Below are 12021 nucleotides of genomic sequence, written 5' to 3' on the forward strand. Positions count from 1 at the left end.
ATCACACTTATGCCCCTAATTTCCTACCTCATCTTCTCCACAATAGAAGCCGGGCTCAGTGGTGCATTGGTTTGCCCACCGCGCTACAACAACAGAGGTCAAGTGTTCGAATACCGGTTTGGTATGGGTGTTCTACGCAACCGATATTCTTGCAAAAGGAAATGTAAGAAAAATAGTTATATATTTATTTGCAAAGCGCTAGAGGATTATTGTGCTGAAAACACTTAAAGATAACAACAAATATTTTAAACAATAACCAATACAAACAATGAACACTCAATATAAAGTAACTATACTCTGTCTCAGTTATCTCTGGAGCACGCGAAGGAAATCAAGTCTCTGCGCAAGTAGTGACGCGAGACAGCTCCACCCATGAACACGTGAGAGGGAACGGGATTGCCTTGAGGGGGTGGGGGAGCGACTGCAGGTACCAGCCTTCGCAGCAGAGTGTACTGCTTGCTTAATTGATTGTTTCCTTTATTCTACTTCCCTTTTCTTCCACTTTGGCTAATGGATGAGGATGAATGGTGGTAGGATGAAATAGATGAAGGGACAATCACACGGACAGCACGCAAGCTCCACAGAGGCTTATACCGTCTGAGAGTCCAGACGCCAGTATGCAAAATACAGCCCAGGGTGTATTAAGTGGAAGAGAGACTGAAATTTGGGTGTGTTCACAAAGGGTCACCCCTTACACCCAGCCATGAAATGGTGGACTGTTTTCTCGAAAGTTTATTTCGGATAAATATTCAGTGAATTTACATGTGACTTCTATGAGAACAGATTTGTCGTGCAACGAGACTCCTAAGGTAAGGAGTTTTCAAACTGCAATACAAACAGATGAAAAGCAGAACAAAATGTGAATTTTCGGGAAAGAAATTTATGGGGCAGAAAGTTGGTTAATGCTAAAAATGAAGAAGCAACACACCCACCCACCCACCCAACATTTTACGGGAAAGACTCGAACATTAGGCATGTTTTCTTTTTTTATTTTGATATTTCTTAACAGACTGCATTTATATTAATTGTTTCGCTTTATGTGCTTGCATCTAGGCTGTTGAACTTAATATTTAATTTCAAGTGTACAAAAACAAATCTCTGTCCAAGTAGTGACTCGAGAAGGTTCGATGAATGAACGCGAGAGAGAGAGAGAGAGAGAGAGAGAGAGAGAGAGAGAGAGAAAGAGAAAGTGATGAAAGAGGAACACGCAGCTGCCGCTACCATCTGTTATCAGTAGTACACACTGCTTTGCTCCTCTCTTCTCTACCTTTATGTGCCGGCCCCCGTGCGGGAGTGGTTAGCACATCGCGCTACGACGTCAGGGGATCTGGGTTCGAATCGCGGACTGGGCATGGATGTTTTTGAGTGTCCATTCATCAATTTCGTCGTATCATCACTCATCACCATCTTCGTAAATTAGTCAAAGGTGGCACAAAAGCGAAGTAAAATAAAGCAAATCAATCAATCTACCTTTATGCGCAGCGCTGCTCCACAGATTCCCGAGACAGAGTGTATTAGAATATGGCGTTTGATGCTGAGTGGGGGGGCTGACTTTTCAGTATTTATTCCCCGCTCTGAGAACAAATGATGGAACCCAATAGAAAGAAAAGGTCCGGTCTGAAAAACTAGAAAATATGGGCGAAAGTAATTTATCCTAGATCCACTTTCTTTACCCCCATTATTTCTGAGAAAATGTTAAAGTATCGTGGGCTGTATCCAACATATTAATCACATCTCACTAGGAATCTGAATAAAATTTAACTATTATTGTTAAGTCAGTAGGGTATTTACCAAAATTGAATCAAACTAATATTGCATTCTAAAGCCATTGTAATCTGCATTATAAGGCTATGAATGTTAGAATATGATAATATGCAATTAACATTACATGCCTCCTTTTATTTCTTTAAGTTCTCAAAGATAAAAAATCCAAGCACAACGAAATTTTGAAAGCCGTAGCAGAACTCGAAATCAGCTGAATACAAAATATGTATACATCCCGTGGGTTACCAAGTAGTTTCCATCCACTTTATACTGTAGGTTCAGTCTCAATTAGCCTATCTGAGCACAAAAACGTAGTCACTAGCAATACATTTGAAATACTGGCTTTTATGTGTGTTGCACAGAAACTTTTCAATAGAGTGTTCTTCTATCGCCTTAGAGTTAGGCAACACACATAACGCATTGTAAGGAAGCCAGTATTTCAAGATTTAAATGTCCCATCTTTATTATCGGTGACTGTACTTGAAATTTGTCTCTGCTTTATTTCTAAAAACTTTCTATTTCTATTCAACACGTCGCAAAATGTCGCAGATCGATAGGTTCCGTCGGCTTGAAAATACTATTTTTTTTAAAGAGAATAATATTGTTTAATAACGGTAATAAGATTTCTCTACACTAATTTTTTAAGTGAGAGTATTAGGAGGGGCAACTGCCGCCCTTTGCCCCCCGCCGTGCGCACGTTTATGATTCAGGTTACAATAAGTTGTAAGTAATTAAATATCTAAATACATTTTTGATGGATAATGTTATATGTCAATTAGTATTGTAATACACACACAAATAGATATTTTCTAGGATTCAAATTTGGTGGAAATTCTTGTGAAATGGATTGTAAAATCCGTGAAAATAAGAGAGGTTTTTGCTCTTGCTTCAAGGTTGTGTCTTTTGCTTCTTGATTTCTGGTTCAGGGTTCTTTGTTGCATTTCCTTGTTCTGATGAACTAGTACTGCAGCTGCTAGACTGTGAAGTAAGCTTGGAATCTTCATTCTCTTCTTTCATGTAATACTTTATCAAAGCCAAGAATTCTTCAATTACTGATCTCCAGCTGCCCCGAAGAATTTCACGCAATTGACGTACAATAATAGCCTCTTTGTCCAGAATTTCAGTCAATTGACGTAAAATAGCATCCGAATACATGAATAAAGTAAAAATTTCTTGCTCTTTTCCTCTTGGTTTGGGAAATTCAAGTAAAGAATCGTCTTTTGCAGAATACCAACTCCAAGCTTTGCGAAAGGAATCTGAGGAGAAAATGTCTTCCCTTTTCTTGACTGGAAGTTCGAGCAGGTAATTCAAGATTCGTCCATCCTCTATGCACACTGCATTGACGAAAGCAATGGTCTGGTCAACTGAGACAAAAACGGTCAGATCTGTTTCGGAAGGTGGCTCACAGGAATGTTTGACATCTGCCTGATATTTCAAACAAAAGATACATAAACGGTGTGTTTCTGTCCTTGGCCAACAAGGATATTCCTGAAATTAAACATTATTATTTGGAGAGTGGGTTTAACCTACACAATATTTATTCTAAATGTTGTTAAAAAGAGAAAACCAGAATTTTACTAGAGAATCATAAACGGAAGTAAAGGCATTATCGTCTAACACAACGCAGTGAATAAACATAATGAGCATTGCTGACACACTTTCTTTTTGACGACTGTCTATTTCTGACATTGTAATTCATTAAACAGTTATTTCTAATTTTGGAATTTTATGCTACTTTTCTTCTTCTCTAGGTTAGTTCATCGACTCATGAACTTCCTAACAAAGGATCCGGTTAGAGCCCCAATATCGGCATGGGTGTTCTTTGCATGTGTCCTTTCATCCTTCCTCATGGTTGCAATTAATCTAAAGAGGTTGGAATAATGTGTAAAATAAGAACAAAAATACGGCGTTTACAAGTGGGCTAATGTGGATAACGATCGAAAACTATGGTTCCTTAGGCGGATGACAACGTATACTCTGATCCGGAAATCTGTGGAGCAAGGTCACGCATATCGGTAGAGAAGGGGAGACTGCGAGTTGGCGGAACGAAGCAGTGGGTGCTTCTACAAATGGCCGGTAGCCGCACTCACTTCCCCTCTCATGAGTTAATTGGCCGAGACCTCTCGAGTCACTACTTGCGCAGAGACTTGCTTTCGTTCACTCGCTCCAAAGATTCTCGGGACAGAGTGTAGATGCCGTGTAATCTGTCGTGGTACTGATTTTCGTATAAAAATAATGTTGCTTACAATATGTCCCGGGAATCTCTGGAGCAAGAGAATGAAAAAAAAATATGAGCAAATATTAACTCGAGAGGGTCCAATCAATGATGGCGTTAGAGGGAAAGTGAGGGCATGGAGGGGAAAACGTAGCTTCAGCTACCAGCCGCTTGCACCGCACTGTTTTGCTCCTCCCCCTCGCTTTCTCTTCTTCCCTACTGTTATGTGCAGCCTTGCTGCAGAGATTCAAAAAACAACTCGTGAGTTACTCGATGAAGTTACATTTGCCGATTGATTTTCAATCAATAAATTATATTAATTGGGAAAGCAAAGTAAGTTTTGTTCTAATTAAACAGTATGCATAACACAAGCAGTAACGTTAAAAAGTGATTCTGGGCATCAAGTGTAGGATTATGTACAGAAGTTCATTTCCACATGTTAATAAAATAGATATTTTAGCTTGAAGTAAAGTTTCATGGCATAAAAAAAATTGCGAAATGGAGATATTTGAAAGAATTAAATTTGAAATTGCGAGATGTTCAAATAGCATGTTAGAATGAATATTTCCATTTAAATCAAAATCGGTGTGTATTATCAAAAAGCCTTACATTCGTGTCATTGGTACACTTCTGTTCAGAGAAACTGGCACACTCGTTTGAGTAGGTCCAGCTTCGTAGGCGATCGTGTCTGGCGGTAAAGCCGAAGTAAAGGTTCGGAAAGCAGCACCAGCCGGCAGTGTTGCTTACTATCAAACATTTCTACCACATGCAGGGAATTTTGTGTCTCTCAGCCTAAAAAAAAGGGCTAACTGAAAGATTGAAGCGTAAATATTAATTAACTGTACTGTCCACGTCTGCAATCAAATTAATGTAAATGTGAAAAATTTGTGAAAAATATACATATTTAAAAAAAGGATATTTGATGTTCGTGACGAAGTGGTTATCTCAGTGCGTTAGAATGCGAGTGTCACAGGTTCGAATTTGGCCTGAGCATGGGTGATCTTTTTGAGTCTCCCTTTATCGTTGCGAGTAGCCGAAAATGAAAGAAAAGCAACACTAAATAACGAAAAAAAAGCCCAAAAGAATGTGCGAGGTGGTAAAAGTCCTGTTGAAAATGATGCAAAAAAAAAGAAAAAAAATCGGAAAAAGTGTTCTCCTAGACCGGGAGAAGGCTTGAAGAATATATAAACTCCTTCCTCATCCCCTTTGGTCAACAGAATCGCAAAGTCGGCACTGAATATGCGATGGGAAAAATAATATAAATCCGAAAGCAAGAAGGGTTTGTCACAGTCAGGGAGGCACATGAGATGAGTTAACCCCCCCCCCCTTCCGTCATCCAGGCTATTAACAATAAGCCAATGCTTGTCCTCTCATTTAACAGTAAATGGATTTTTTTTAAATAAAAATTGTCGGGCTTTCCTTTTTTTTACACGTGCACGTTGGTTTCGTAATATAAAATGGAGCACAAAAATAGAATGGTGAATATTTTAATATATATATATATATATATATATATATATATATATATGTGTGTGTGTGTGTGTGTGTGTGTGTGTGTGTGTGTGTGTATAGTACGCTCGATTATTGAGGGTTGGAAACACTAACATACCGCTAGTGAAAAACATTCAAACTTAATCCTTAAACTTCACACACAACTTTTACTTTTATTCTGTGAACGACGCGTGCACATTAAAGATACACCATGAGATGAAGCATATTAGCTGCAAATGCATATAATCAGTGACAAGAGAATTTGTACGTTTACAGGTGAACCGCTAAAGATGAAACAATAAAGACAAACTACTCGAAAAGCAAGTTTACCGCAACGCGGCTTGTGTCCAAGTTGGATAAGCATCAGCTTTGCAAACGGAAATCCTAGGTTAGATTCTCCGTGTCTCCAAAATACTTTTTCTTACCAAATGGGTTCTACATAATGTATTTTATTCTCGTCACACCAATTGCAGCCTGAAACTTTGTTATTGTTTGCGTGCCAATAAGAAAATATGTATTGTAACTATTACTCGTTCAGAGAACGTGACTCTTATTCGAGACTACTTGAAATTGAGATTTTTTAGTTGCTGCTAAAACCCTATAGCGCTACAGACCAATATTGGGCCCTGGCTTACCTACCGACTGCTGGCCTCACTCCCACGCGGGCCACCAGGGGGGTGTTAAGATCTGCAGCCAGACTAGGGGGACGGGTGGTCGGCCCGACCAACCCCCAGCCGTTGTAGGACTTCGCGACCGGATTACGCTCACTCACATGGAGCTCCCCAATTTCCTCACGATGGTGGGTTGCCACCGGCCCTATACACAGGCCGAAAATTCCCGGAGACTGAACCATGGTGCCTTAGACAGCATGGCCACGGAGGAGGACAGTTGCTGCTAAGCCTCGATATTTACAAGTGCTAAAATTGAAAGTTGTTGTGTGATAAAACACACCGTTAATATTATCAAGAAGAAAACCATTGAAATTAAATGAGTAAGTTGTGAGGAACATCGGCAGATGTATTTTAAGGTGTTCCGTCATTCACGTCTCACTCTCCTAGTTTTATATATAGATAGATATTTACAAGTGACCCACTCGATGAATGCTCGCACCATGAGAGTAATTTACAGATGGGAAGGAAAAAAGCCTGGTCCAAATTGTAAAGTCAAGACGTGCGCAGATTGTAGATGTTATTATTAGAAACAAACAGAATTAATCAGTAACTACAATTATTTACCTAAACATCACTCATATCATCAAACTTCCTGGCCTCAGACAGCACGACCGAACAGTTACGATGTTGAAGAACGAAGAGGTAAGGAATTATCGTGGATAGTAAAAGTTAGTGTAGTTGAAATCATGTAGTTAGTGTAATTGTTGAGGTAGTATAAGCACTAAGAATAACGTTTTCGTCTTAATGTTAGCACCGACATCTAGAAAGGGTCTCAATTGTGGTTGTAAGTTTTTTGTTAATAAATAATTGTGCTGTTCCAGCACTTAGAGAAAAACCTTTTAACGTGGGATTAATTCACGTGTTTTGGAACAATGCACCTGCTTGGCATTATTCATCTTTGTAATTTTTATATTACTCACACACGGAGTGCCATACATTTCAAACCTTTTGGAAAATAAACTATGTATGAAGTGGGATAGTATTTACAAAAGAAAAGTATGTAACCTTAAGCTGGAATCGAACTCAAGTTGACCGCATGATAGTCTGATACGATAACCAACACACCAACTAGACAACACGAAGGGACCGCGCAAGTAACCGACTGAAAGCAAAGTGTTTTTCAAGGAGTGTAATGTATTGTGATGTTTATGTCCTCACGTTTGATTCTCTATCTTTCCCCATGTCTGTCTGTCCGTCTAACAATCTATCGTAAATGTAATATTTCTTTCCAGTCTGGTATTGCTACTGTTGGTAATTCCCACAATATGACGTAACGTGGATGGGGAGGTTTCTCTTTCATTTCCTTTTTTTTAGTCACTTTGGTTCCTCCTTAGGCAAATCGCGACGGTGTTAATGAATGCTGTTTAGACGAATATGCTGAAGAGATACACAAAAGTAAACGCCCACGCACAAAAGCCAGAACTCGAGCCTGTGACCTTCAATGTGAGGCATGTTTCAGAGATATTATGTTCCCCCTTGCGTGTGTGTTTTCGTATGATTCATGGTGTTTCATTAGATGGTTTGAGCAGGCAAAGCAAATAAACCAGACAGGTGGAAGTGAGTAGATAATCGTAGCTACAGGACCTTCTCGATCGCTTCGTTACTAGAGAACCTCTATATCCACCTGTGACAGAGGACCTATGAGAAGAATGAAGCGACATATTAAAAGATCCTCTCGTCAAAATGCCTGGTAATCGATATTACACACTTCTTCACTGATATAAAAGAAGAAAAAAATTGACCACGGTCGGGATCGAACCTAGGTCTCGCGGATGAAAGTTCTGTATGCTATCCAACACTCTAACAATAACACTACATTCTCTTTTCTCCAGTTAGTCTCTTCCTTCCTCAACACCTGATGAACAAAATGCATCTGCTTTTCTCTCATAATTGTTTCATTGTCTAATAACAGAGACAACATATGTCAAAAATAGATGCATTCTTACTGTGAAAAAATCCATGTTTCACATATTGTACTTTGCATTTACTGTTCTTGGGACATTCATTTGGAAGGTATAACTTAGATTTATGTGTTTGTTTTCACGTACATATGTGTGAGAATTGTGGTGTCCACGTGTGTTGGATGTCATTCTAGGTATTAATTTCGTTCAATGCATTAATATAGTAGTAAAATACAGAATTTGTAGTAATGCAAGCAATAAAAATATAAACCAAGTCCATCAAGTTGGTTCCAAAACAACATTAAATAAAGGAACATAACGTGGACCGAGTATTATTCCATGTCGAGAACACGAGACATTACGTAATACAATCTTCATCTCGTATTTCTATTTGGCATCACTGCTAAATTTACAGTGATGTATACCCGTGACTGGTATACGAGCCGCAGAATTGCAATGTCGGTTGGGTTGTCTATACGCAAGGCGCTTTCTGGTCAGACATCAAGGGCTTACTTCAACATTCTTTTAATAGGATCGTTACAACGCAGAACTGTCCAAGACTGTACGTTACATGAACATTGAGATATCTCTGTAAGAATGGAGTAGGATATCTTCTAATAAGCAGTGGCGACGGTTGGGTCTCAAAACTCGGAGGCGGGGGGAGGGGGGGGGCAAAAACTCAAAACTGGAAAACTGGGGGGCAAGAAGGGTTTACTTTCTCTTGGTAGACACATTGTGGTTGACGAGCCAGAACAAAACTCTAGGTCTTGTCTACTCTTACGGTGGGCGCTACACATGCTGGCAAGGGAAGTGGGGAGCCGGGAATATGCCGCAAACAAGCCAGACACCAGCGGTTGCGCCGAGAGATACGACATGGCGGAAGGAAGTACTATGCGCACCTCGTTCTACAGGCTTCTGAGTTTCTTATCGCGCTGGATAGGTCGCTTCCCCGCTCCCCACTTTCCTTACCAGCACATAGGGCGGCCGCCGTAAGATTGAAGAAGAGCTATAACAATAGGCAAGAATTTTTATATTTATATTTAAAGAAAACAAGTAAAATAAGTAAAGTAAGATCTGATCTTCGATACGGATTTTTCTTTCGTCACTATTCCAAAAATTCTGTGTAATCGCGACACCGAGTACTAATGATGGTTAGAAAAAATTATAAGGAGCGCTCACAAGCAACCTAGCTGACGTCAGGACTCGAAATTGATTGTCTGGTATCGAGATCGCGAGTTGGCTGATGAGCACAGCCTTTCTAATGGGGCGGAGGTTACTGGAATGCTGTGATACGAGGGTGATTCAAATAAAAAAGTGCAATAAAATTCCGAAAAATTGTACGATTGGTTTGTAAGTTGGCAGGAGATATCCTTGTAGTTAAAAGAATGACCAACAGGTGGCAACATTATGCTGCAACACTGAAGTGAAGAAAGAAGCAGCGTCAGTGCAAAGATTGCCGCCCCATTGTCGACACGCACTGCGTTAGAGCAGCGATATGTGATGCGTTTCTTGAATAGTGAATGTGTTAAACCACTCGATATTCATCGCAGGATGAAAGCGCAGTATGGTGATTCGTGTGTGTCCCTGCATCAAGTGTACGAGTGGTGTAGAAAGTTCTGCGGAGGACGTTCTGCGACAGGGCCAGGCACACCGCGTTGTGACAAACGAAAACATCGCCGCAGTAGAAGAGTTTGTGAAGGAAAACAGGCGTATTACTGTGAAGGAAATAGCCTCCAATTTGGATAATACAGTAGTGTTGGTTCAGCACACAATGTTGTCCATAATGGACTGCGATTCAATAAAGTGTCGTTGAGAGTGGCGCCAAGAGTTACGACGCTGCGGTAGGAAATACTACATGAACCTCGTCCTACTGGCCATTAGATAACTAATAATTTGGGCACTCTTCATAACAATCTGGACTGGAAACTGTAGAATACTAATAATTGTAGGAATTTTCGCATTCATATAAATGTTGCGAGGAAAAATGCAAGACCAGGTAACGAAACCCCCGTTTAACAGCATTACAAACATAAATATCAAGTACCTTGGACAACGACTGTCACCAGCGGTTCTAGCGAATTTAATCATGAATTGGAACCGACAGATAGCACAGAAGCATGCAGTTTTCTGCACTAACTTGACGTTCAGGAGCTGTAAGAATACAAAATACAAATTGCTAATCAATCTTTCAATGAGGCAAGCCTTAATCTAATGTCAAATGTTAATAAAGAAATATAAAAATATTTGAATTTGTGTATGCTTAAAGATAAATTTTAGAATATACTTACAAAATACTCTTTTTCCCTCTGGACAATATCTCGAAACTCCTCATAGTTGAACAAATCCCACCATCCACGTGAAACGTAATCTACTTGCTCCTTTTTCAAACCTGTCACTTTCGTTTCTAAAACATCCCAGTCATTTTTTGAGATAGTTGACATGTCTATGTCACGATTGCGAGTTTGCAATATCCTCAGTGCTTCTTTCGAAGCATCGACATTGGTCTTATATAATGCACTGAATCTTAGTTTCAAAGTCACGTTAGTCTTCTTCTTATTTCTGGCAAGTAGATACTGCTCTATGACCTTAGCGCAGTCCAGGCACGGTGAATAGGTACTGAAGAATTCAATTTTGCTGCAATGGAAAAATGATTTGTATTACAAAGGAAAATATAATTTACGTAAGGTTGACACTCAAAATATTGTGCAAGTTGTTCCACAAAACTGCATTTATATATGAAATATTTATTTTTGTGTTTCAGTTTCTTTATTCGAAACAAATAGTAGCGTAAAATGCGATAACATAATATGTTGCCTACTACCATACATTCATTTCATTGCGACTCATATTTCAATGCAACGATTACATGTTCTCAACACGAAGCACAAATCCTATCGTAAATATCTAGGAGAATGTGTTTTAGTTGTAATATATATATATATATATATATATATATATATATATATATAAATATATATAAACACACGCTTCCAAAAGTTAAGCATGCGATGGTAAAATCAACAAAAATGGAAAAGTAAAGCTTTGATTAACACAAAATTGCACATGAAGGTAGCTGATGTGTTTATGCATTAAAGAAAGCAAGAATTATGTACAAAGATGAAAAAAATTACTATTCGTACGTTATATGATGACGTCACATTTGTGTCATTAACATAATGACGTTTAAAACAAACCAAACAAAACTTACAGTAATATGGTATGTCAAAATTATTGGAGGGGCTCTGATCACTGAAATAGTAAATGAATGACTCACTCCCTCTCTTTTTTTTTAAAAAAAATTACGTCTTCGTATAGCAATTTCTAAGCAGCTATTATATTCTTCATGCAAATGAAATGTAACATGAAAAACGTTTAGAAAATGTTTCAAAGTCTCTTTATGTCTTTTGTGTCTGCTCATTTGCTTTTGGACAACAGTAGTAGGAAAGTGGGCACGAGCGATCACCCCTCCAAAATGTAACAATTTCATAGTGAGCTCTCTTAGTGTAATTTAACTGAAACGTATGATTTTAGCTGATTTCCCAAGTGTAAAAAACTGAAAATTTGTTTTACGCAAGAGCTTAAATTTCAATTTTATTGTATAAAAATTCTAAGATTTAGATAATTTCCCCTATGACATCCAATTTTTACGTATCACCCACACCCACCCACACCTATACCTACACCCACACCCACCCACGCCTATACCTACACCCACGCCCACCCACGCACACCCACTCACACCCACGTTATGCAACAAGTTATTACGCAATCTTTACGCAACAAGTTATTACGCAGACTCGTATCTAGCGTGTTGTTGGTTATGACGTAATGGGATAACTTCTGCTTGACTTACTGTTTCGGATGTTTTCATCCGCGCTTAGGTTACTTAAAGGGTTTTCGCATTACAGATCAGTCAGTATCGTGAGAGTGTTTTGAAGAGTACGGATGTGTTGTTGCAGTGTTAAAAGTTAAGTATTTA

General features: G+C 39.0%; 1 protein-coding gene across 2 annotated transcripts in view; it reads right to left on the reverse strand.

Moving 5' to 3' along the window:
- Positions 1-960: 960 nt before the first annotated feature.
- The window catches only part of LOC145995249 (uncharacterized), a 251399-nt gene continuing 240338 nt past the window's right edge, over positions 961-12021 (reverse strand). The window contains exons 1-2 of one of the 2 annotated variants that reach the window (XR_014442432.1): positions 10331-10445; positions 961-3252 (exon numbers count right to left, since the gene is read on the reverse strand). Coding sequence is in view for 1 of the 2 variants with exons in the window: in XM_083131816.1 (XP_082987942.1) it covers positions 2653-3252 (600 nt within the window). In the remaining variant the exon portion in view is untranslated. Of the gene's footprint in view, positions 3253-10330; positions 10446-12021 lie in introns of those variants that run through there. The other variant, XM_083131816.1, reaches the window with a different exon arrangement.

The sequence above is a fragment of the Lepisma saccharinum genome, chromosome 11 (genome assembly GCF_977018435.1).
Source record: "Lepisma saccharinum chromosome 11, izLepSacc3.1, whole genome shotgun sequence".
Classification (NCBI taxonomy): domain Eukaryota; kingdom Metazoa; phylum Arthropoda; class Insecta; order Zygentoma; family Lepismatidae; genus Lepisma; species Lepisma saccharinum.